General features: G+C 42.0%; 1 protein-coding gene across 2 annotated transcripts in view; it reads right to left on the minus strand.

The window, feature by feature from the left end:
- The window catches only part of DOCK1 (dedicator of cytokinesis 1), a 280,476-nt gene that overhangs the window by 105,023 nt on the left and 147,920 nt on the right, over positions 1 to 27,533 (minus strand). For both annotated transcript variants that reach the window (XM_027655183.1, XM_027655182.1), the window contains exons 28-29: positions 21,508 to 21,609; positions 15,148 to 15,242 (exon numbers count right to left, since the gene is read on the minus strand). In XM_027655183.1, the coding sequence (XP_027510984.1) occupies positions 15,148 to 15,242; positions 21,508 to 21,609 (197 nt within the window). The remainder of the gene's footprint in view (positions 1 to 15,147; positions 15,243 to 21,507; positions 21,610 to 27,533) is intronic.

The raw sequence follows: 27,533 nt of genomic DNA on the forward strand, positions 1-27,533 counted from the left end.
AAGGATGTTGTCAAAAATAGTTTGACAAACAAAAAGTTATTCCGTGTTCGAGAAGAACTTACAAAAAACATGTTTGGCTTTGACAGTTGGTAATCATACTCTGATTTTTAAAAATGAAACCTGGTTTCTGGCTGGCAAAACAGTCCAGCAGGAAGAACATGAGACAACAATGTAGGAGGGAGAGTGGATCCTCACAAATACATGGAAGTTTCACACCTCCTTTAAAAACTCACTGACGGGAACACGCAGCTGAAATTCATCCCAGAAATGTTTCTGCTTGGATATCTTTATCAGTGAAGTGACAGAAAATCATCAATTATCTTCTCCTACATCTTTTTTTTGAGTACTCCTGTTACACCTTGCATACCTCAGGCATGACTGGGCCAGCTACAGGTAAACAAACTAAATCCACCTCATCAAACACAGAGAAGAACAAACCCAGGGATCACTGAATGCCTGAGCTCTCAGAAGGAAAATCCCAGCATTAAGAAATGTCACAAGGGTGATTCCTTAAGTTTTCTGTTAATGTAGAACCCAAACCCCTGCCATGGGCAGGGACACCTTCCACAGGCCAGGTTGCTCAAGGCCTTATCCAACCTGATTTCAACACCACCAGGGCTGGGCCACCCACAGCCTCCCTGGGCAACCAGTCCCACGGTCTCACCACACTCAAGAGTGAAAAATCTCTTCCTAATATCTGACCTGAATTTCCCCTCTTTCAAAGTGTGCCCATTACTCCTTGTCCTATCAACTCCAGTTCCTGGTGAAGGGTCCCTCTCCCCTCAGTCTGGATCTGGAGCGATCCCCACGCCAGGAATTGGCTGTGGCACAGCCCCTGCACCAGGCAGGGCTTTAGTGCTGGCTCTGCACCAGCTGCAGACAGACAGGTGACACCTGAGCCAGCACAAAGGCTGCCAAAGGCAATTAAACTGTCAGCAAATGAACAAATGGGATCAGGGGACGCTGCCGCACCAGAGGAGCTCTGTGTGTCACAGGGCTCTGTGTGTCACCCGGGAGCTCTGAACTCAACTGCAGCAGTTGTCCCAGCACAGGCAGAGATGGGATCAGGGAGCAGATGCTCCATTTCAGCTCTCTCTGTAGCCACTTGCAGAGAGAGAGACTTTTCATAATCACAATGACCTGAAAAATGACAGTTTTCCCACCTTCTGGAGCAGCCATATATTTATTTATTTTTTTTGTATTTTACTGAAGTCTCTGGCAAGCAGCAAACAACTCCCACAAAGGCCAGGCTGATGCTCTCCCAAATCTCAAGGCGAGGGCTTAGGCAAGGCTTAGGAAAGCTAAACAGTCAAGCGGGGGTGGGAAAGGTCAGAGGAGGAACAGCAAAGGCATTTGCAGAGCTCAGTCCTTCCCACAGCAGGAGTGGGCTCTGGATGCAGGTTGGGAACACAGAAAGGCTTGAAGGGAGACTGGTGCTGCTTTTAACAGAGAAAGGGGAAGCCTTTCCCATACAGGCAGGACAAACATCCGGAAAAGCTGGGAGAGCAAAGCTCCTGCCCCTGGCAGAGCAAATACAAACACATCTCTGAATACACTGACAGTAAAAATAAAAACCCTTCCCAGCTCAACAGGCATTTGCTGAATGTTTATATACAAGGAATTTAAAGAAGGAAAACATTTGCTTTTCATATCTTTCATATTATTGTTTTGAAGATCCCAAATGAAAAACACCTTGGAAGTTTAAACATCAGCCACTCAAAGAGCAGGATTTGCACAGCAGGTGCCCCAGGATGGATATTTTCTACCCCCAATGATTATATGTATCCATTACCTGTATATTAAGGGTGCTCCCACTTTGGTTAATGCTCAAAAATAATGAATTTAACTTCTCACTTCAATCTGTTGATCCCAAGATCTACCAATATCTCTGTTTTACTACCTGCTCAGCTGGAATACTAATCCGTAGGATGGAAAAGGATAAACATCCATCAGGAATGGCTTAGCTCAACCTATGCCTGCAATGCCATTGAGGGAGAGAGAAGGTGATTTTCAGACCTCATATTCAGTGATATAAACCCTCATACTGGTGATGGCCAATGATCTGGCACCTCTTTTCTCTCTAAATATACTTTAAACTCTTCCTCTTCTATAATCAGAGTGCACAATTTGTTACATCAGAGCATGAATAATTTCTTTCCCTTTTTTAAAAAATCTCCACTTTTTACTATACTGGCTGTACTTTCTCATACTTCAACTGTAAAAGCTTGTTTTCTAGAATCTGTTCATGAAATATTTCTGATCCTAAAATTTAATAACCCCAGAAAAGGCCTCACTGGCTTTTCATGCATCGGGGCTGCTGCTCTCGAAAGCCAAAGTGCTGCATAATTGTCAGTCATTGAAAAGGATGGAAACCCAGAAAAGGGATGTGCTGGCAAGATAAAAACAAACAGGGGTTTAGGTATATTTTATCAAAATTGTAGTAAATTCATAACTGTGCTGGTCACTATACTTGTGATTTATTAAAAATTCATATATTAACAATAAAGTACTATTTTCTTATAGGTACAAAATCTCTGTTTATTGAAGCTGCTCCTCCTGCCATGTTCACTGGAAATCATGAAATCACAGAATGATTAAGGATAGAAAACACCTCTAAGACCACCCTCTAAGACCACCAAGTCCAACCATTCCTCCAGCACTGCCAAGGCCACCACTAACCAATGTCCCCAAGTGTCACATCCACACAGCTTTTAAATCCCTCCAGGGATGGGGACTCCACCTCTGCCCTGCGCAGCTGTGCCAGGGGTGGACAACCCTTTCCATGAAAAAATTGTTCCTTATTTCCAATTTAAACATCACTGGCTCAGCTTGAGGCTGTTTCCTCTCATCCTGTCCCTTGTTCCCTGGGAGCAGAGCCTGACTTTCCCCTCCCCCTTGGGTCCCTCCTTCTGTCAGGGAGCTACAGAGAGGGAGAAGGTCCCCCCTGAGGTGACAAAAGACTTTCTCAACACACAGCAAGCCAAGAAGCTTCCCAGCATCACAGCTGCACCCTTCCCTGTCCTTGGGCTTGTCCAGGCCAAAGGAAAGTGGCTCAAAACATCACTCCTTCCACTTTGAGGGAAGCTTGCTCACCTCACCACACTTAAATGGGAACTGGTGTTCCCAAAATTAAAACCAGTTCAGCCCAGAAGGCTCTGGGAAGTTTCTTTAGGTGTTATCCAGTTGTTATTTTCACCAAATGCTGGCAAAATAAAGCAGATGAGATTTTTGAAAGGGTAGAGAGTAAAAAGATAGAGTTCTGTATACACTTATCAGTCCTAAAAGGATCTCCCAGGCAAAAAAAAAGAGGAAAAGACCATGAACAACCTTTAATAATTCTTAAGTCTGATAACCCGATGTGTTCTTTACATCTAGAGCTACCCAGCCACCTTCAGTGCTTCAGCATGTGAAGGTTAAACTTCTCCAGGAGCCTGATAAATTTTTCTGTCCCTCATTCCTCAGGTTTAAAGCCTCCTGAGTTCTCACACCCACAACAATAAAAGTCCTTCTTCCATTTCTTCCCTGATGGTTCCTGAGATTGGTACAGCACAAGGGACAATATTGGAGCTTTTATTATTTCCCAATATTTTTTACTCCTGTATCAAAAGGTGATTGATGGAAGGCAGTCAGAAGGAATAACCTGGGAATGTTACAGACACTGATCTGACCAAGGAAAGTAAATCAAGAGGAATCAACACACTTTAGTATTTCCTGCACTGTTTGCTGATACACAAGGAGAGGAGCATGGTTTTAACTCTGTTTTCCTTTGCAATGTTACAACCTTCTCCAAGAATAATCCTAGAATGGTTTGGGTTGGAAGGGACCTTAAAGCTCATCTCATTCCACCCCCTGTCATGGGCAGGGACACCTTCCACTAGCCCACGTTGCTCCAAGCCCCATCCAACCTGGCCTTGACACTTCCAGGGATCCAGGGGCAGCCACAGCTTCTCTGGGCAACCTGGGCCAGGGCCTCCCCACCCTCACGCCCAACAATTCCTTCCCAATATCCCATCTAACCCAGCCCTCTGGCAGTGGGAAGCCATTCCCCCTTGTCATGTCCCTTCATTCCTTGTCCAAAGTCCCTCTCCAGCTCTCCTGGAGCCCCTTTAGACACTGGAAGGGGATCTCAGGTCTCCCTGGAGCCTTTTCTTCTCCAGGTGAACACGCCCAGCTCTCCTAGCCTGGCTCCAGAGCAGAGGGCTTGGATTCTTCCTTGTTTCTTTGGAAGAAGAAAAGAGGCATGAATTTCTGTTGTTCTAATACTTATTTAAAGAAAACAGGAGAATTACAGTGCAGAGCAAATTATTTTACTGGAAAAATAAATAAAATTCTTTTAAAAATATGACTGATCAGCCAAAGGGCCATTTTCTCTCCTACCTCTGAGTGCTGAAAATAATGAAGTCACTAATTGATGGTCAAAACTACAGCATTTACAGTCCAAAGGTAACTACAGAAATCTGCATTACAGAAGAACAGCCAAGAAAAGCACTTAAGCCTGAAATTCCATTTATAATATCCAAACAACCATTTTTTGTTCCTTCTAAAGACTGAAATATTGAGGGGTTTTTTACAATACTGGAAGAGGAAAAGATTAATAAAACTCAAGTGTGAAAAAGCAGCACATATTTCACTCACCAGGTATTTTTAAACGTGCAATAGCATTAACTTAACTGAGACTGACGTGGAAAAATAACGATTTTAAGTGAAAATTGCTACACCTTCCCTGGTAAAAACAGACATTAAAAATAGACATCACATGACTTTAACTTTTACTGTTGGTAAAAATGGAGTCCTGCTCACATGCTTTGGGATTTAACACCTTCAGCTTGATTTAATTACCTACTTCATGCCATTGCTTTTATAAGAAATGGGGATTCACACATTTGTGTTCTCGACACACATTCTGTGCTAAAAAGGAGCGGCAGTTTCATATTTGGAAGTGTGACGTGGACACCCCTCATGGGGGTGTTTAAATGTGCAGAGTGGATGGAGCTCAGGCTGTCAGGGCACCAGAATTCCCAGTAATACTGGAAGAGCACATCCAGGTGGGTTTAGATGCCGAGGTTGTTTTCCCCACAACCACAGAATCACTGAATTGTTTAGGTTGGAAAAGCCCTCTAAGGTCAAGGCCAACTGTTAACCCGGCACTAAACTATGGCCCCAAGTGCCACCAGGATTTTCTTTGGATTCTCACCATCATCATTTTCTCACAGTCTTGTTTTCTTGTCACATTTACAACTGATATTTTTTCCCTGTGGGTTCCTAGACAGCAAATCCAGGTGGTCCCAAGAAATGTGGTGCTGCAGGGAGAGAGTGATCTGGCATCAAAACTGAATGGGAAGAGCCAGGCAAAGCAGAATAAAGCTGGAAGGAACATGGTCCCAAAGGCCCCAGGAAATGAGAAAGCAAATACTCAGATGCAGCTTCATCCCAAACACCCACACTGGGACAATAATGGGAATTCAAACATTCAGGATCTCATCTTACAGAGAGCTAAACTTGGAGTATGTGCACACCAGGAAACTCTGAATATCTACACACAAGGGTCTTTGGGGTGGCTTCAGACAGCAACAGAAAAAAAGAACATTAGAATTATAAAATCAAATTTAAAATTTAAAATTACGGTTCTTTCAGCTGTAATCAGAAAATTTTAAAAAAATTTTAAATTATAGGAACTCTTATGCTAAAGAATTTATCTGAGGAAATGTAATCTGCCAAGGGTTTCTGCTACTCCTGAAATAATTAGAGCACAAACCAGACAAACAAAAATATGTAACAACATCTTATTATCCATCATTTAGTGTAGAATATATTGAATTCTTCTTGAACTGCATCATTTGACAACCAAAAAATAGCATAAAACTCAAACTGATAAATATATTAGCTGGTATGATGCTCATGAGTACAGTCATCCCAAAGTACCTTGATGTCAACCCAGGTTTAGATTCCAGAAGGGAAAATAATATCAGAATCATTCTGTTCCATTTGAAATTAATTTGGCAATGCTGCTTCAGCTCTCAATTAGACTCTCAACAGAGAATTACCATGACACACAGTCTAATAACCTCTTACAGCTTTCTTTCCAAACAATGTATTTAAACCCAGGAGCTCTTAACGCTCAACATACACAAGCTGGGAAAAAATAGGGCAAGGATCCAAAATAATGAGTTGGCTTTGTAAGTGTATTGTTAAAAACAAAAGAAACCAGACATTCACAGCATCCTGTGGAAGATGGTTCCAGAAACAGAAGAAGAAAAAGCCATTTTCAATATTATCTTATTGTACCAGTCAATCCAAGCTGCCTCTTTCACTCTGTGCAGCTCCTGTGCCCTATTTTTCTCTAAAATTATCCCATTTCTCAGCCACTTTGGGAAATGACAGACCTCTCAACTGCTCATTAAATGTTTGCAACAGATATTTAAGAGCTGGTAAAATACACCAAGGAAGACCAGCAGGACAAACTGGAGTTTGGTAGGAGGAGCCACTCCTACCAGTGATTCCCCATGGATAATCCTGTATAGAAAACCTGCAGCAGTAACATGGGATGTCCCCTGGACCCAGTATTCTAAATGACAGTGACAGGACGACAGGGAACAGCCTCAAGTTGTGCCAGGGGATTGAATATTAGGAAAAATTTCTTCATGGTAAGGGTTGTCAATCCCTGGCACAGCTGCCCAGGGCAGTGGTGGAGTCACCATCCCTGGAAGTGTTCAAAAACCACACGGATGTGGCACTTGAGGACATGGTTTAGTGGTGAACATGGTGGTGGTGCTGGGTTGATGTTGGACTCAATGATCTTAGAGGTCTTTTCCAACCTTTACAATTCCATGGTTCTGTGATAAATCCATATATTTCTCTGCGTTCTCAAGGTTTCTAAGGTACATGTAGTTTTCAAAATGTCTTGAAGGGATAAATTTACTACCACTCCAAGGAGGACAACCACTCCATGACCAGGAATATTACCATGCCTAAACCTCAGGACTGCCTTGCTACTTAAAACTTGGCAAGGTGCCAAAATAAAAGAAAAAAAATCTCAAAAAACCTCCAAGTTCACTTTTTCTCCCCCTTGAACTCAAGAACAGCAGTACCTGGGATTGTTTTATTTATCCTTTTCTGTTTCTTTCTGGTGTAGGAAGAGGTGTTCCCTAACACACAATCCCTTTCAAGTCACTGTAATTTTCTTGTGGCAAATCAAAGGCTGAGGTGTCAGGGAGTATATCAGGAATATTCTGAGAAGATGTTAAGTGCTCCTGAGCAATGAAGGTGGTATTTTTGAAGCAAAACTAAAGCACCTTCTCCCTTTGTGCTCAGGATGAAACACACCTGCAACAGCCTTCACCAGGTTTGATGGAGCTGCCCTGGCACCAAGATCTACATCCTCAGGAGGACAGCAAAGCCCATCCCTGCTTCAGAGACAGAAAAATAGGTTTAGCAAGAGAAGCAGAACAATAAAATCCAGAACAAGCAGTGTCACAGGGTGTTTGATACAGTCACCAGCCCAAGCCCACCCTGCTGCAGGACATCTGCCCAAAAACCAGCGTGTCTGCAAACCCATGAAACCCCTAATGAAGGTGATATAATTACGACCAACATGGCAACTATTTTAGGACTGGAAATTGTTATTTCAATTCTAGACCCCAGAAGGGATTAACCATGACACAGACAGATGGGAGGAGGGCTCAGAGAAGCAGCAGATGTTTTGGGGGGGGCTGGGAGGGACTGTGACATCTCACAGACACATCCCCAGTGTGGGCAGCTTCACTGGCTGCTACTCAGCTTAGAATCATGGGATGGTTTGGGTTATTAAAGATCTTAAAAATCATCTCATCCAACTCCCCTGCCATGGGTAGGGACACCTTCCACTAGCCCAGGCTGCTCCAAGCTCCATTCAACCTGGCCTTGGACACTTTCAGGGATGGAGCAGCCACAGCTTCTCTGCCTCAGCACCCTCACAGGGAAGAATTCCTTCCCAATATCCCATCTAACCCTGTCCTCCTTCAGCTTAAGGCCATGACTTCTCCAGCAAAAGTTATCACAGATTACAGAAATAAAGGAGAAAAACAGATCATTAAATCCAATGAGCTGCCAACCCCCCAAATGTTCATCAATTCTCACAACCACAACACTGATGTATGTTATCAATATATAGTAACAACCACACCTGTGCCAGGGAAAACATTTCTAACTCTCTGGGATGGGATAAATCAACTTGCTGCAGAGGATGTTTCCCTTCCTCCTGCTATGGAAACCATCAAGGGGAAAGAAGAATATTCCTTCAAGGAATCGGAGCCTTTTGAGTAAGAAAAATCCCTCTGTTATTTTAAACACAGTCAAGTACATTCATTTTACTCCCAGGTCCAGTTAATTTGACAGGTACAATGCTAAAGCAAAAATCCTGCAAGGTCTGTCCTGAAAAGGTCAGTACATTATGCAACCAGGTTTTATGGACAGCAAAAAAAAAATCCCTCCACGTACAGAAATTTTATATGGTTTTACCAATGTGCATTTGTGTCTTTTATTTACAGGTGAAAAGCAAATTTTGAGAAACAGGAGTTAATTCTAAAAGCTGGTTCCTAAGGAAGTTCCATGCTTTGAAAATTGTTATCCTCAAACTATACATGGTAAATAGGGGGAGGTTTTTCTATACAGAGAAATATTCAGCACTAAGGAAAAAGAAAATTGCTCCCATTCAAAGTCTTGTTGCATTCCAGCCTGGACTAAAATTATTTTGCTGTTCAAGCTGCATGTCTGGACTCTTAAACTTTCTAAGTAAGCACAGTCCTGTAGGAAATGCATTAATAGTCAGGAAAAGTAATACCAATTCCTTCTACTCCTTCTACTTTTCATACTGTTCAGACTCTTCTTGAAACAATAAATCCTTTGTCCTCCTAAACTATAACTGCATTTCAAACACTTTCTTTGTTCCTATTTCAATTTAGAAATGTAAAGCAGTTACCACATTCCATAAAAAACATAAATTGAGGAAATATTTTAAAAATCAGTGCCCCAGATATAAGTTCAGACTTTCAAGTCACATCTACTAATCATGGAATAGAGTTGTTAAAGTTGGAAAAGATCTCCAAGATCATCAAGTCCAACCATCAACCCACTGTGTTCACCATTAAACCATGTCCCCAAGTGCCACATTCAGTTGTTTTTGGAGCACTTCCAGGAATGGTGACTCCACCACTGCCCTGGACAGCCTGTTCCACCCTTTCCATGAAAAAATATTCCCTAATATCCAACCTAGACCTCTCCTGGAGCAAATTGAAGCCATTAATAATATCTTTGAACATGGAACTAACACAGGCTTGAACCCATGCAGTGGTTTGGAAAACAAAACAATGACTTTAAAGATTTTTTTCTGCTTCCTCCACCCCAGCCCCACACACCTAACATTACTTGATAAACCTCAGAATTCTGTGTCCCTGCTTTTCCTGCAGTTTTCAATCCAGAATCTTTATCATCTTCTTGGTCTCTTTTTCCCTGTTATGAAAACTACACCTCATCCATCAGGAACTTGGGATGGATTTTTAAACAAGGGCTTCTGCACTTGCACTTATTTGATGAATGCAACTTGACCGGTCAATTATGTAAGTGCAAAGAGCCCATTTTCATACATTTATTAAAACCATCAGCGGGTTTGGTTTTGTTTCTTTTTCAATAAGCTTGTATAAAACCCAGCAGAATACTGCAATTAAACCAAATTTCCATAATCTAAACCCCAATTTTATTTTGGCTTTGGGTTACTTGTCAGGAAGAATAACTCCCAGGCTGCTGAAGCCTGGACTAGATTTTAAGGCTCCGAGTTACGCAAAACTTGCCCCAGTTGCTGCAGCACGTCAGTGTTTGCCCACTATTGATGGATGGTCACAGCCATCACTGGAGTTAATTCTGAGAGCACAGGATAGATCTGACAGGTACTGCTATGACAACCAGGGAGCAGAAAAGCCCACATTTCCCTGGAAGCTCCAAAAATAAACACTCTGGAACAGTAAAAAGGTACATGTTTATCCGGTGTTCTCTCCCTCATCCTGCATCCTCCTCTTTGCAAGATGTTTTTTGGTTTTTACACAGAAAATTAATGAAGTTTCTGGCTGAGGTAGAGTTAATTTTCTTCCCGGTAGCTGGTGTGGAGCTGTGGTTTGGATTTGTGCAGGGAACAGGGTGGATAACACAGGGATGTTTCTGTTATGGTTGAGCAGGGCTTGCACAGAGACAAGGCCTTTCCTTCTCCTCAGCCCACCAGGGAGAGGCTGGGGGAGCACAAGGAGTTGGGAAGGGACACAGCCAGGACAGCTGATCCCAAATGATCATGTGGAATCATACTCAGCACATGGAGTTGGGTGGGATGTTGGAGGGGGTGGCTCCTCAAGGCCTGGCTGGGAATCAGTCAGTTGGTGATGAGCAACTGTTTTCATTTGCTTTTCTCTTTGCTATTTTCATTTAAATTACATTCGTTGTTACTGTGATTATTATTATTATTATACATTATTGCATTTTATTTCAACTAATAAATGGAGGGAGGAGAGTGAATGGCTTCCCACTGCCAGAGGACAGGGTTAGATAGGATATTGGGAAGGAATTCTTCCCTCTGAGGGTGGTGAGGCCCTGGCACAGGTTGCCCAGAGAAGCTGTGGCTGCCCCATCCCTGCAAGTGTGCAAGGCCAGGTTGGATGGGGCTTGGAGCAACCTGGGCTAGTGGAAGTGTCCCTGCCCATGACAGAGGTGGAACTGGATGAGCTTTAAGGTCCCTTCCAACCCAAAGCATTTTAGGATTCTGTGCTCTTATCTCAAACCTTCTCACTTTTCACCTTTCAGTTCTCTTCCCCTCCTCCTGCTGGGGGTAAAGAGTGACTGGTTATTGGTATTTTAGTTGCTATCTGAGACTAAACCACAACCACCAAGTTTCCAGGAGGAAACAAACCCCCAGCACCCTGCAAAGCCAATATCGCACTGGAGGGAAGCAAGGAACGCCCACTACATTCCCTCCTCAGGGCCAGATATATTTCCTCTGGAAGAAAAATTAGTAGGCACAAGAAACCTCATTTTCACTGAGAAGCATCTCATCCCTTTTTCTCCGACTTCAAAAGGCAAAACAAACAGGTATTTTATGTAAATGTGGACATTAGAAACAAAAAATAGAACAGAAAACATCAAATTCCTTTTTCATAGGCAACTCAGCTTCCAGTGGAACAGCTGCAGATGAAAGTAGTAGCTACAAATTAATATATCATAAGGTCTACCAAAGGAACTGATTGTCTCAAATGCCAAAAGTAAGACCAAAGACTAAATTATTTTCATTTACGAAAGCGTAGAGAGGAATTGCTTTCATGTTGTGAGTTATGTGTTTAGGAGGAACCTAAGTTGGGCTTGTCAGCTTCTGACAAAAGTTAAAAACAATTCCTGAAACATTTCAGAAACATGATTTAGAAGGGGGAAAGGTAAACAATACAAAGTCCCTGCCTTTTGCTTTAACTCCTTTCACATTTAAAACTCCTCGAGTGTGTTCTCCTGCAGGAGATGCCTGGAATGAAGAATCTGCCTCCAAAGCACTTCCCAGCCCTATCCTGAAAAACAGGAAAACCTGATTCCTTGAAACTATTAAATACAGATGTTATACCTTTACCTTAAGAGGACTAACTCATCCTGAAAATGTGGGCACATCCAAACCTTACAACAGCTGTAATTTAAAGGTGGACAAGTATCTTAAATAAAATTACAAGCTATTTCCAAGTTCTCCTTAGAAGCAGCTGTTTCAAACACATGCTCTGTAGTCTCTTATCTATATTATCTCTATTACGTATATATCTACATGTCATTCTATGATCCATTATCTATCTCTGTCACCCTCTCATCAGGGAATTTTTCCATCCCTGTTATTTGGATATTGTTGTTCACAGTAAAGCAGCAGTTGATTTGGACCAAAATTTGACACTGAAAGGAAAAACCATTGCATCAGTTTGAACATTCTCTTCTTTTACTCTCAAAAAAAACTCTTTTACCCCAAAAATGTTTACCAGCCATCTGCAAACCAATGTCACCTTGAACACAATGGTGGCAAACCAAGGGATTCCATGAGATTGGTGACACCAAAACCTTGGATTCTTAATCAATGAATTGCTTTGCTAAAGTGATAAATGTTGGTTAAATTAAATTAGAGAATAATCAGTAAATATTTTACCAAAAAAGGAACAATTACCTCACTGGATATGAGGATTTTCTGTATTCATTCCAGCATGAAATATATAATATACATATCTATATATATTCATCCCGCTAGTGAAGTTCAAAAAATTGTAATACTAAATTTTAACTAAACTTATATTTGCAAATATTCCCTGGATTCCAGTTGTTCTCACACATTTCTCCATTTCCCCTCTTTCCCCATAGCTACAACTTCATCTCAGCCAGAATATTTTAATCCACTGCTTAATCCACTGTATTTTAATCTGGAAGGAAACCACTGCATGGAGAGGAGCTGCCTGAGCTCTCTCTGCCACAAAGGTGAGATACCTCCTAAGAGTCTGATCTCTCTAAGAGGGGGCTCTCTTCCAGCTATTTTTATTTTTTTCCTGTGGTTTCACACTAATAGATAAATTCCATGCAGGGACATCAATGAAATTGTGGATATAGTTAAAATGTAACTCACTTTCTTTGGCTCATGGCACAGAAATACTCGACCTGCAGGACATGATTCCAAGAACGACCCAAAACTGCACATTCCAAGTTATTTCTATTGAGAAGATGCTGCAGTTTTAAAAGGCAGAATTTGTTCTTAAATTTTGTCTCCTTTTCTTCAATAAAAGTTTATAGGGGTGAAAATAAACAGAGCAGATGGACAAAGAGAGGTATTTTACAGTGCAGCTTTCTGGTTTTGGAAACCACATTAACTTCAACAGGAAAAATGAAAAGCAAGGAAATCAATTCAGGAGCATTTCCAACCGAGCCGGTGCAATGAAAATGAACGAGGGAATTAGGGATGAACAACCCCCTTCAGCACTTCTGCAGATATTCATCAGCAACACAGAGACTTGAGAAAGTTTTTAACTTTAAATACTACTTAGATATTCTACAGGCACCGAGGTTAGTCAGGAAGAATCTAAGATCTTAACAACACATCCCATCTTTGCTTCTTCAGGACTTGATGTTCAGTGTGGGATAAAGACAAGACTATTTTTAAGGATCAGAAGTCCGAGCCCCAGCCCTGACTGTGGATCTCTGCACCACACTTTGTATTGCCCCGAATTTTCAGAGCGGGGAACTGCCTGGGGAAAGGTGCCCTTTGTGCTTCAAGGAAAAACCAATGGTGAGGGAGAGGCTCTTTTTGCCCCTTTGCTCTTTCATTTGTATGACCATAATTTCATAGTTTAAAATAAAAATCAAGGTCAAATCCCCACCCAAATGAACACTGAGAGGTCATTTGGCAATAGTGTGAAGATAACGCAATCACAGAGTGGTTTGGGTTGGAAGGGACCTTAAAGCCCATCCAGTTCCACCCCCTGCCGTGGGCAGGGACACCTTCCACTAGCCCAGGTTACTCCAAGCCCCATCCAACCTGGCCTTGGACACTTCCAGGGATCCAGGGGCAGCCACAGCTTCTCTGGGCAACCTGGGCCAAGGCCTCACCACCTCCACAGCCAACAATTCCTTCCCAATATCCCATCCAACCCTGCTCTCTGGCAGTGAGAAGCCATTCCCTCTTGTCCTGTCGCTCCAGGCCCTTTTCTCAAGTGCCTCTCCAGCCTCTTGGAGCCCCTTCAGGCACTGGAAGGGGCTCTCAGGTCTCCCTGGGGCCTTCTCTCCCCCAGGTGAACACCCCCAGCTCTCCTGGCCTGGCTCCAGAGCAGAAGGGCTCCAGCCCTTGGAGTATCTCCGTGGCCTCCTCTGACTCGCTCCAGCAGCTCCACATCCTTCCTGTTCTGGGGACCCCAGGACTGGCTAATTTAAGGAATCCTCTTTGCAATATTATTCATACCACCGTAATTGCCACATGTCTGCTTATTTATGCCAGTCAAGGTATTAAGAGCATCCAAACACAGATCTTCCCAACCGTATTTCAATCTCCCACAGAATCCCCCCGAGCCCAGAGGGGTTCTCCTGTTCCAAAGGACACAGGTAACACACTGTGAGGGTTTCCCAAGCACCTGCAACAAGGCTCCTGAGACAGCTGGAGAAGTAAAATCACTTTGGAAATTACTAAAAAAAGAAAGAAACCCAAGGGGCTTTAGATGTTCCTCATGAGCTGCTCTCCAAGGGCTCCTGATTTCAAACACCAGGTGCTTCCCAAGCTGCGGCCACACACGAGGGACAATCCCAAACCGGTGAGACGACCCCAAAATATGGCTCAATCTCCTGCCTCGTATTTATTCAGAATGAATTTTAGGAGGCGGTTAAGGAGACCTCAGAAACCAAGATTAAAGTTACGGCGCATTTTTATAACTGTGGTTCAGGATTTTATAGAAGTAAACGCTGACAACTTTATAGCCGTGGTCGCTACCAGTGAACGCAGCCGAGATTTCTCCAGGCAACTAGTAAATATAATGTTTTTGCCTTATACTTTCATCTCAGTACACATAAAAGCATTTGACACACTTAATAAAATGTCACCAGCATAAAACACTGCACAAAGGAATGCTAAATAATGACACAGCTGCAATTATTGAGGAAAAAAACAAGCATTACAGACATTTGTAGCCTTTCTTTGCATTCCTGTGATGGTGGAATCTGGGTTTAAAATCCCCTTTTTTGTTAACACCACTGAAAATATTCCTAAGCATACAACTCCATACAGTTAACTAGTTTTGAGGTCATATGGAAAACATATCATTTATCCTGAGAAGAATAAATTTAATTATTATAAGGTATGTATAGAACCTTTACTGCATTTGCTGTTGGCTCCAAAATCTGGGATCTCAGGCTGATGCCACCCTTAATTTGGGGACCCCTAAAACAGGTCACTAAAACACTGCTCAGCCACCTCCAAAGCCAGTTCTTAAATAATTCTTTGCATCAGAGAAGGAGAAAAGCCCAGCCCAGCCTGGCTGCAGCTTTGTGTTTTACTGTTTCCAAGCAACCCCCTGGTTTCGGCTCCAACACAAACCCAACCAGCCCAGAAATCCAGGGAGCCTTTCCCTCCGTACTCACTTATTCTGCATCATGTTCATTATCACCCAGTCGAAGGGATAGACATTCTTCCCGATGAGATTCTTGAACATGATGAATGTTTCCATCAGAAAATCCTAAAAAGAGAGAAAATATTTGGAGAAGGCTGTTCTGCTGGATCACAGAAATCCACGGGATGGTGGCAGTTATTAATGACCACACTCCAAAGGTGTCCTCGGGTTCTGCTCCATAAAAAAGCCATTATTCATATAAAACACACCTAAATCCTACTAAAGCATATTTATACATCATGTCCATAAATCCTACAATAATTCCAGTTAAACTTGTCAGAAATTATAACAACTTTAATCCCATACTGTAACAGCCCATGGGATGACTCAGGACCTACCACTGGTTCATCAGTTATCCCAAAGGGAGTAACATCTGGGAAAAAATAATTTTATACATATCTATATATACATTATACACACATTATAGGTCTTATATTTTTTATATATAATAATTATTTTCTATACTACGAAGTCTCACAGTCCCTTTGTGGGCAGCCTGTATGGTGACACACATGTTGTGACACATGCCTGGGGTCTCTCAGAAAGCTGTTAAAAGCACACTGGGACATGGAAAGAGAAGGAAAAAAAAAAGCCAAATATTCATTAAAATCTTATCATTACACTGAAAATACTCTCTGGAGTCAGTTGATGAGTTTTCCCTCCCTTTGTGAATATCCTCCTGAAATCAAGATTATTTATTTATTAAAATAAATACATGTTCTAGCTCAAAATGGGATCCTTAAGTGTGGTGGTGTCCATCATCCTGATATGGAGTAGAGCACAGCAATGGTTTGGCCATCCCAAAACTGGGAGAGACTCTCCCTAAAGGTAGCAACAGTAATTCCTTCTGCAAGTGACAACCTCTCCCAGAACAAAAGTTAATTTAGCAGTATAAAGCAATTTATTCCTACACAGCTATAAACAAACATTTCTTTGGACCAGAAACCTCATGTACTTTACAATGTAAATCATCTCCTACAATTTGGGAATCTGTAATTGCTATCTGACAATTGGAGCAATATCAAATGCTGGGAGAGAGATAAAGGGGAAAAAGAACTTAATGCAGAAAGTCCTTGATCCACTTCACACAGAGATAAAAATGAACTTTTATTCCAAGGTTAGAATATTTTCCCTTTGATTCAGTTTCTCAGCAATGGTATTTATCTCGTCTATCTTTAAAATGTCAAATGCCTACAAAAAAAACCCCAAAATGTTACATTCACTGGACTTTTAACTAAGACTGCTTTTTATGTAACCTTTTCAGTGAGAAACAAATCTGAAGTTGCTGCTCTCATCAGTCTTTCTCCATGTGTGAGAGATGGTATCTTCATCACATTTTATCTCCAGATTCACTGTTCTGTTAAAATGTTTTTCCTGGCTCAGAGATCCCCAGTCAGAGGGATGCAGGGAGCTGCAGAGATCCTGAGGACACAACACTGGGATCACAAATCATTGAATCATAGAATGGTTGGGCTGGAAAGGACCTTAAACACCATCTGGATCCCCCCCTGTCATGGGCAAGGACACCTTCCACTAGCCCAGGTTGCTCCAAGCCCCGTCCAACCTGGCCTTGGACACTTCCAGGGATGGGGCAGCCACAGCTTCTCTGGGCAACCTGTGCCAGGGCCTCCCCATCCTCACAGGGAGGAATTTCTTCCCAATATCCAAACTAAACCTACTCTCTTTCAGTTTAAGGCCATTGCCCCTTGTCCTGTCACTCCATTCCTCCCAAACATTCTCTCTCCATCTCTGATTTCATGAAGCAACATGAACTTCCAGGGTCTTGGGCTCTGCCACATGCACGGCATGAGGGCTGCTTTGGGATGTTCTGCATCCCAGCTCCTGCTACCCAATGAATCATAAAATCACAGAATCATTAAGCTTAGGAAAGACTCCCAAGATCATCAGGTCCAACCTTTGACCAAACACCAATGTGCCCACTAAGCCACATCATGGTGTTTTGGAACTGCTCGTGGTCCAAGAGGTGTCACCACTGTATAAAGCCAAACTCAGGCCAGATGCTCTCCAGGAGCTCAGTAAAATCTGCCTTCATGTAAGAGATCCAACTGCAGATTTTACTGCTCACTTTTCATGTATTTTGGTGGAGGAATTACATTGTTGATGATTGGGGCTCGTTCCTGACCCTGGAGGTTCTGCCACGTCTGATCTGACCTACTTTGCTGATTCAGCTCTACATTTTAATCTTCTAATATTTACATTTTAATAACCCCATGTTCACTCAGATACTTTAAATAATGCTCTCTAACAACTGAGCTAATTATTGATCAAATATAAAGCTCCTCATGCTCATCTGTGGTTTATGTATTCAGAACATTGCTCTCTTTGCCATTTTATCTTTCTTATAGAAAAGCAAATGGTTTGGATGAATTAACCTCATGTTATGAGCAAAACCCAGGGCTTTTCTAGGGGGTGGGAGTGGAGAGGGAAACTTCCAGGGCATCCTGGGTTGCTGTAGAATCTACTTTTTTCAGTATATCTGGAAGCAGAACAAATTCTTCTGAATATAAAAAAATTATAAAAACCTGTATTAAAGGAGCAAGGGCTGCAACTCCTGGTCTCTCTCCAACTACAAATACAAATCATATTTAATATCCCAAGGAAGCTTAATCCAGAATGGGTAAGAACCCTTCCCAATTCCCATCCACTGAGTAAGCTCACTCTGAGATATTCCATGTGGCAAAACCTCAACATACTTTTTTTGTCAACTAATACCACATATGTCTCAAATAAAAATAATTTTTATCAAGTAAGAAGAGGAGAGAAATCAATTAGTCCCAGAAATAACCTCACTGATCTTGGCTGACGTTTCCTCTCAGGATGACAACAGAATCACAGGTTTGGATTTCACAGAATCACAGAATTACAGCCCGGTTTGGGTTGGAAGGGACCTTAAAGTTGGAAATTCCTCTTTGAACGGACATATCTTAATAAATCTAAACACTATATTCTGCAGAGGAATAAAAAAACCTGGTTTTATTGCATTCTGCCTCACACTTTAGAAGGCTTTTGAGGCCAAATATGACCATTATAATAATCTAAACCTGACACCACCATCACACAGCCCATAAAGTTTCCTCCAGCAGTTCCATCTCTTGGCTGAGCAAGAGCACAGAAAGATTTAAGGGTCTCCCACGGCAAAGAAGCAACCACAGCTTCACTTTTCTTGTCATTTTTTTTCAAGAAAAACCTATTAATTTCTGTTTGGTTTAATCTAATTTCAGTCCTAAATCACTGCTTTGTGATTCAACTGAATACTCTGGAATAGGAGGTGCAATTATCACCTCCATGTCCAGGGATGCTGGGACTAAATGAAAAGACTTGTGGATTTAAACTCTAATGGGTGAGTCAAATGACAGTGGCTCACAAAAAACTGCTGGAATAAAGAAATGAAAACCCCAAGAAATGTCAAATGAAGAGGCAGGGAAAGGTGTTTTTCCCATCCAAACCATCCAGTCCAGTTCAGCAACATCCCACCACTGAGGAGAGAAGAAAACAGGAGGTCCAAGAGAGGAACATGGACTGAGAACAGTAAAGGAGGTGACAGAGCTTCAGTTCTGATGGGGAAACAGAAACCAGTGACCAACAGGTGGCTTTCACAGTAACAGTGAAATCTCATCTGTGAGGAAATACTTCTGAGAACAGAAATTCCTGGGTTTGGCTCTCACTGAAAAGGTTGTGTCAGCTTTTCTCTTCAACACAGAAACTGGGTTGTATCATCTTTTTGTTCTCACTGATGACTCAATCAGTTTTATTTGTGCTTTAAAAAAAGGAAAGAAAATTCAGTTTATTCACTGAAGTTTCCTTTTTTTATAGCATTACCAATGTTCTGCCATTATACCTGCACATCTTCTTTTATTATATTTAAAGTCAGTTTAAGGCGGCATTTTCTACTCTTATCACATTACTCATTTAATACTTTACCAGCTTACTAGGTACTTTAGTTTCCATTAACACATATTATCATTTACACAACAATATTAAAACATTTAAAAAGTACATTTAATTGAAGTGTTGCAGCAACTGACCAAGTTTGGATTTGAAAACCTGCTAAAACAAATGATTACAACAGTGGAAAACAGGGAGTCAAACAGTTCACATGTTGATGGAAAATACGATATTAACAGTCCAGAGCAATTCCAGCTCCACAACCCCAGAACATGCAGGATGAATATTCAGAGTCAGGACAGAAGAAAGAAGTGATTCCTCCTGAATCCCAGAGCACTGAGTGCACATAAATCAAACTCTTAAAAAGGACCCATTATAAATAGACCACTTGCCAAATTTCAAAGATATACTAATTCTGTTTTTCACAAGGAAGATCTGACCTACAGAAGCACCTTGCAGGCAATTTAGACCAAAAAAGAGAGATTTTAAACAGAACACTTTCGTTGCCATTAGAAAAATCCCAGATTTCCTAAGCAGCACTTTTCTCTCTGCATGTTTTTGTTATATGTTGTCCTGATTTTGGCTGGGATGGAGTTAATTTTCTTCCTAGTAGCTGGTACAGAGCTGTGTTTGGGAGTTAGGATCAAAGTAACGTTGCTAACACACTGATATTTGGAATTTTGCTGAGCTGGGCTTACCCTGAGTCAAGGACTTTTCAGTGTCCCAGGCTCTGCCAGGGAGGAGCTGCACGAGAAGCTGGGGAGGAGAATGGCCAGGACAGGTGACCTGAACTGGCCAGAGGGATATTCCACACCTCAGAACATCATGCCTGCTCTATCAACTGGGTTTCTTCCCAACTAAACTGGGAGAACTGGCTGGGAGCTGCCAATCACTGCTGGGGGACGGGCTTGGCATCTGTCAGAGGGTGCTGAGCCATTTTATTGGACAGCACGGGTCTGTCTGGGGTTTTATTCCTCTCTTTCTGTTTGTTACCTCTTTTAGTTGCCATTTTTATCATCATCATCATAATTATCATCATTATTACATTGACAATAATTTTATTTTTATTTTATTTTACTTTCTTTCAATTATGAAACCATTCTTATCTCAACCCACAGGTTCTACCTCTCCCTGACCCCCCTCCCCATCCCACCAGTGCAGGGCACTGTGAGTGACTGTGTGGTACTTCTTTGCTGCCTGGGTTCAACGTGTTTTCAGAGCAAACTGCTTTCACCTTTCCTCATGTAAAACCCTGCAATCAGACTTCCTTTTCCAGAGCCAAGTGCTTTAAAAATAGAGAAATATTTGGCTTGATAAACCTTAACACTCACGTCTTTTCTGTCTGCTAGAAAGCAGTATTTTCACTCCACTGGCTACATTTAGTTTGGGAACGTTTTATTATTAGTGGAAAACCAAATGACTACCCATGTAAACGCTCCAAGATCCCACAGCAGGGTAACTGGGAAGCCCTTTCCATGTAGTGATGTCCACCTGCAGCTCTTTGCAGCAGGACTTTGTCTTCACCCTCTGGAATCATCAGCTCTGTGACTCAGTGATGCCAGATCAGGTGCAAACAGAGGCTTTAGCAACTTATCAGAAAACTGGCATGGGGCAAAGAGCTCAAATCTGGCAGAATATGGGTAGAAATAAGAAGAACAACAATTAATGACTAACTGGAAAGTCCAAACATAAAGAATTTACACAATGGAAAGACCCGGGGTTTGTTCTGCTGGGTCTGGAAGGAAGAGAACCTGAATAAAGATTAAAATCCAGGTGAGACTGCCTGGAGCATTCCCAGGATTGAAGTGGGGAATGGGACAGAGCTGAGCAGCTTTGGGTCACCACTAATTGATGAAGCTCAGCCAAGAGTTTGGTGTCCCCTCTGCAGCCATATGGCAAAGACAGTTTAGGTTATTACAGAGTTATCTCCTCAGCTATAAGCTCCTTCTATTATGCTTTAATTAAGTTGGGTTGTTGCCTTAGTCAGGCCACTGAACGACTCTGAGAAGACAAATTTCAATTATTATTGCTTATTTAACAACTAAGGGCACCTCTAAGGTTAAAATGGTTTGTATAAAAGGGAAAGTGAGCAGATCTCTGTGTAAAAGCTACTCAAAGAAAGGAAAGCAGGACATCTGGAAGATTCAACACTGAAAGTTCCTTTCCTAAGTAAGTTTTATTTAATATTCTTCTCTCCTTAAACAAAAGTCTCATCACTACTGTTTTTTCATGCTTTAATTGCTTCAAATCCAGTGTCTCATGCTTTGAACAGCTCCAGAGCTTTAATAAAGATTTTTATATTAATTCTATAATGCCAAGCACATTTTGTTGACATTTCACAAGGGTACTTAATGACCAATAACAGGAAAAAAAAACAAACACAAGGTGAACTATTTTATGAAGAGATAAAACAAGTTAAACTTACCACAACATCCGACCTCATCTTCCCAAAAGTCTTGATTAAATGAGCATAGTGATAGTCCTCCATCTGCCTTAGAATGGCTGTCATGCAGGCCACAAAACTCCCCTGGAAAAAAAAAAAGTAAAGAAGGCAATTGTTTAAGAAAAGGCAACATATTTCTTGCTATCGAAACATAATATTGCTTGAGAGCCCCACACAATGTAGCAGATATAATTCCATCATTAAAATTCATTAGTGAATATGCAAAACTCTGTTAAGAAAACAAAGAAACATCTCAAAAAGTTTCCATTTCCAATTTCATGGGTTTAGCACTGAAGCTTTTGCAACATGTTCTTCATCTAAAAATTGCTCTGACATTAAAGGCTTTGCAAGGTAATAAACACCACTCCTAAAAATATCACACAATATCAGGATTTGCATTTGGAAAGTCAATACTCTGCTCAAGGAAGAAATCTCTTAAAAAATCATTACACTGAGCACCACAGCTAAACCCCGAGTTTTAATTTCACTGAGTGGTATTTTCAGATACTGTGATGTTTAAAAAAACCCCACCAAAATCCAATAAGTTTCATAAAAGTAGAAGAGCTGTACCAACCAGATCTCTCTCAAACCATGGAAAAAGTAAAAAGTGTCAAAAAGAAAGTTAAATCTTTCCTTGTGGTGTGTCAAAGTGTTGTAGTTACAAATCCAACCCATTCCTATGGCTACTAGATACAGTAAGATCCCATAAATAGGTTCTTCTTGTCCATCATCTCTCTCTAAATATCTGCTAAAAGCCTGTTAATAATTTCCAGGTCTTTTCTGGTCTTTGATGAAAAAAAAAAACCATTAAAAATTTGAAAACCCCACAGAATGACTCAGAAAATAAGTGATTCTTTCTGTGGTTTGATAAAACTCTAAATTCCTCTTTTCAGTGCCATTTCCAAGGTTATTCTGTGCCCCAGCCCAAGAGAATATGAAGGAATTTTCTCTCCTTTCTAAGGCACAGAGCCTTTATTGTTACCTTTAAGACCAGCATTACTTTCAATTTTAAATATTTCTTTCCACATCAGTCCAAGCAACTGAGATTAAAGCCCAAATGACACCAGGTTATCTGTGTGTGCTCTGAGCCCTCTTAGTTACAGGCTAATCCCCTACCTCCACCAGATAAGCACTCCTGGAATGTGCTTTTCTCCCATGGAACTCCCCCAGAACTGATTTGGCCCATGTGGGACATTTTCAACATGATGCAAAGACACCTGATGGGAGCTGTCAGGAATGTGCAAACTCCACGAATATGAAAGGGAAAGGCCACCAGAGCTGCTGTTCCAGGACATCAAAAGTACTTTCTAACAAACTCTGACAAGAATAGAAGCTGGAGCTGCACAAAGACAATGTTTACTACTATGAAATGGAAATCAGGACGGCTCATCTCAGAAATCTGAACATTAATTGTCACCATAGCCTCTAACGAGCGCTCGACACAACAAACCATTGATGGGCCTGGAAGAAAACATCCAACAGCCCACATTCAGTCCTGTGTCCCCTAATGATGTCATCAATCAAAGGGATGTGCCAGCACTAGTCAGAATTATAAATTTTTTAAACTGGCTGCCTAAGATGAGCTGCAGATGGAACTCAGTCCATCACCACAGTCATGGTGCTGCAGACGGTTCAGAAACGCTCGGGAGAGCTGGAGACAAAACTAGTTTTCTCATGGTGTCTTTTCACACACACTCAAATAACCTCCAAGTGCATTGCTTGGCAAAGACAAACCTATTTTTGCTTTTTCTCACATAAACACATCAAACCCACACTGGCAAATCCAGCCCCTTCCAGGTGTCCAGCAGCCAACACACAGCTCTGCTGCCTTCTGACAAAGTCAGTTCTGAAAGTGGCTGAGGGCTTTGGTCATATTTTGGTGTTTATCTACCATTTGGGGAGTAATTTCAGTGAACAGACAGGGCTGCAACACTCAAAAGATGAATTTCATATCCGAGGAAATTGTCAGGGTAATTTGGTATGAAACAAAAACCACATAATCACAGAAGGGTTTGGGTTGGAAGGGACCTTAATGACCATCCAGTCCCACCCCCTGTCATGGGCAGGGACACCTTTCACTATCCCAGGTTGCTCCAAGCTCCATCCAGCCTGGCCTTGGACACTTCCAGAGATCCGGGGGCAGCCACAGCTTCTCTGGGCAACCTGGGCCAGGGCCTCACCACCCTCACACCCAACAATTTCTTCCCAATATCCCATCTAACCCTGCCGTCTGGCAGAGGGAAGCCATTCTCCCTTTGTCCTGTCCCTCCAGACCCTTGTCCCAAGTTCCTCTCCAGCTCTCCTGAAGCCCCTTTAAGCACTGGAAGGGGCTCTCAGGTCTCCCTGGATCCTTCTCTTCTCCAGGTGAACACCCTCAACTCTCCCAGCCTGGCTCCAGAGCAGAGGGGCTCCGGCCCTTGGAGCATCTCCGTGGCCTCTCTGAACTCGCTCCAGCAGATCCACATGGTTCCCATGTCGGGATCCCCAGAGCTGCACAGAGCCCTGCAGGAGGAGTCCCTCCAGAGCAGAGCAAATTAATGCAGATCAACTGTTGAACTTGCAAACACATTTGAACTCTCATTTTTCAATGTAGGAGCAGCCAGAGGTGTGGATGAATTTGACTGTCATCCTCTGCACCTCCTGGTGACCTCTGTCCCTCCTCCATCCCCTCTAACATCCCAGCTCCTGCCCAGGCAGTCCAGCCCTCCCCTGGGAACAGCACAGGTTGCTCTGGTTGTCCCCATCAGCCAGGAAAATGATGAGTCACTGAAGGGAGAGATAATTACACAAGAATATCTTCTTAATTAGCATGGTGAGAATGGGAAAGGAACATGAAAGTTTAATGCCTGGTGGTGAAACACTCTGAGTCCACGCGCAAGAGTGAAAATACCAATAGGAAAGCCTGGTAAAAACCTGGAATGGGTGCTGGAGGAAAAAATAATCATAGGAAAATAAAGCTTAGCAATACAAATGGAACATGAACAGGAGGGGATTCTGTAGTGCTTTAAGTTTTAGTTAAAATCACAGAACTTTGTGAAATGTTGTTGTGTAGCTGATGCTGAGCCCCCAAAGTGGTGCTGAGAGGGTCTTTGAGCAGTTAACCAACACTTATTCCTGTTTTCCTGCATAAACAATGATTCATGCTCGTCTCAGTATTTACCTAGGTAATAAAACCCCTTTTCTTTCTTTCTTTGATACATTATTGTTCTTTTAATCCAACATTGTCTCACACAGACATCCCTGGTACAACATTTACCTGCAGATCCTCACCTATAAACACTGTTCAAGTCCCTGCTGGGTATGAAAAATCTACTTAATATTAGGAAAAAAGTGCACTATCAGTCACTTGCTCACCCTTCAGCATTTTCTTTGCACTTAGTGAGGTATCATCTGCAGCCAGCACGCTCTTAATTACAATGCTAATAAAATTTGCAATTATTTATAGGCAATATTTGTACTCAAGGTGTTTTTAATGTGTTCTACTAACTATCTAGCAATAGCTAAAGATGATTAAATTTTAAACATAAGCTGGTTCTTAATCCTTAGTTGGATTTGGAGACCACTGTCATCATCTACAGCACTCCAAGCAACACATAATAAAAAGGGATCTAATTCTCTAAAAAATCAATTTTAATTTTAACCATAGGAATAATTGCAAAGCCACATTGATACCGAGAGTCCTGCAAGGGCAACATCAGGGACTTGCCATTGCCCTGGGCATTTATCAGCTATTTATTCACTGAAACACTGTCAGGGTTTATCCTGAAGTCTTTCACGTCCTTCCTTGCTATCAAAGCTCAGAAATGAGGGAGCCACACAGAGAGTAGGATAATCAAACCTATCACACCAGAGGAGTACATTTACTGCACTTTGTAAGCAGTTTATTACAATTAATGTCTTTCCTGCCCAAAAACAGGGGTGCTGGATTCACTCTTTCTTTTCAAACCAGCTGCACTGAGGCAAGAGGGTCACCTGGGGTCATCTCAACCCATGGAGAGCTCCAGGCTGGGGGAGGAGTGGCTGGAAAGCTGCCTGGGGGAAAAGGGGTGCTGGTCACCAGTGGACACGAGCCCAGGGGTGCCCAGGTGGGCACGAGGCCAGTGGTCCCTGGGCTGTGCCAGCCATGGTGTGTCCAGCAGGACCAGGACAGTGATTATTCCCCCTGTGCTGGGCACTGCTGAGGTCAAATCTCAAATCCTGGGGTCAATTTGGGGCCCCTCCTGACAAGAAGGACGCTGAGGGGCTGGAGCGTGTCCAGGGAAGAGAACAGAGCTGGGGAAGGGGCTGGAGCACCAGGAACAGCTGAGGGAGCTGGGGGGGCTCAGCCTGGAGAAAAGGATGCTCAGGGGGGACCTTCTGGCTCTGCAACCCCCTGACAGGAGGGGGGAGCCGGGGGGGTCGGACTCTGCTCCCAGGAAACAAGGGACAGGAGGAGAGGAAACGGCCTCAAGCTGTGCCAGGGGAGGGTCAGGTTGGATGTTGGGAAAATTTCTTCTCCAAAAGGGTTGTCCAGCCCCGAAAGAGACTCCACAGTGGTGGAGTCCTCATCCCTGGAGGGATTTAAAAGCCATGTGGATGTGCCACTTGGAATATGGGTTAGTGGTGCCCTTGGCAGTGCTGGGGAATGGTTGGACTTGATGATCTTAAAGGACTTTTCCAACCTAAACTATTCCATGATTCAAGTATTCCCAAAGCAAAACCATGGGATCCAGTATCTGCAAGCCTGTCATAAGGGAAGCCAGACCCAGCTCCCATGTTGGAGGATGGTAATTCAGCCCCATGAGGAGAAAACCAAATTAAACACAACACCAAAGTGCCTATTTTTCCTTTGGAAACGATGCCTGATTATTCAGAAATTAATTTTATATTAAAAAAAAAGAACATGAAATTCCAAACTGTAAAATTACTTCTAATTTCTGCACCGTTGAGCTCTGAAGGAAAAGTTGAAGAGGCCCATGAAAGCTCCAAAAGTACCTATTTCTCTAAATTACCTTTAAAATAAGACACTCCATGTTCAAATGGCTCTTGAACAGGTAAAAGAAGGGAAATTTTCATATCAAATAAACCCCACAAGTAAAACTAACACTGAGGAATTTCAGAATGAGAAGAGAATTCCCTGAAGGAGAGACAACACATGCCAACACTTTTCTCCCTCAGGGATAAAATATCCTATTTTAAATAGTCTTGTGCATTTTCTTTCAGGGAAATCTTTAAATTGGGAATATTAAGTTCCTTATGTATAGTGGGAAAGTCTAAGAGAAATCAAAAATACATTGAGTTTAAGGATGTTTTAGTGCAATGTCCCTCTTTCCATGCTCAGGAATGGTCAAAAAGTGTAAATTAGATTTATTTTTTCAAAAAAATTCTCCTTACATGTCCTTAAAAGACTACACAGCTAAATAAATAAATGGGTAAATAAATTAAAAAAACCAAAAGCCCCAAAAACACTTGAATGAACTATCAACATTTTGGCTTTCAGAACGTTTTCACCCTATTTTGAAAGGGTTTAAGTCCCTCACAATTACTAGTTTGTCAAGATATAAAAATGAAGTTTTCTCTTTGCTTACAACATGTATTCTCTCTACATCAGCAACAAATAAAGAACCAAAAATCAGTTGCTACCAATTCTAGAAGCCACAAATTAAATTATCATCATTTATCGACTCAAAAGATAAAAATCCATCTATAAAATGTCCCAAATTTCAACTTTTTGGTAACTTCTAAGGGTACTGGCTTGTGAAAACGTAAAATTCAATCTGTCAGTAGACCAGTTTGCTCACTTAAATAATATATTTCATATAATTTATAGTATAAAGATATTATACAACCCAACAAGGGTAAGGTAGAGGGTCTCCCATCACTTCTTGTTTTAAAGAATATCTTATATTGCGTAATATTTAATGAGCTGGATGAGAATTGCAGCTTTCAGTGCATCCCAAAGGGAGTTTGACACAGATTCCTGAAGTTTTTACCAGCAGCATCACACCAGCAAGAGCAGGAAAAAGAAC

This window comes from Corapipo altera, unplaced genomic scaffold (genome assembly GCF_003945725.1).
Source record: "Corapipo altera isolate COAL_440 unplaced genomic scaffold, ASM394572v1 180, whole genome shotgun sequence".
Classification (NCBI taxonomy): domain Eukaryota; kingdom Metazoa; phylum Chordata; class Aves; order Passeriformes; family Pipridae; genus Corapipo; species Corapipo altera.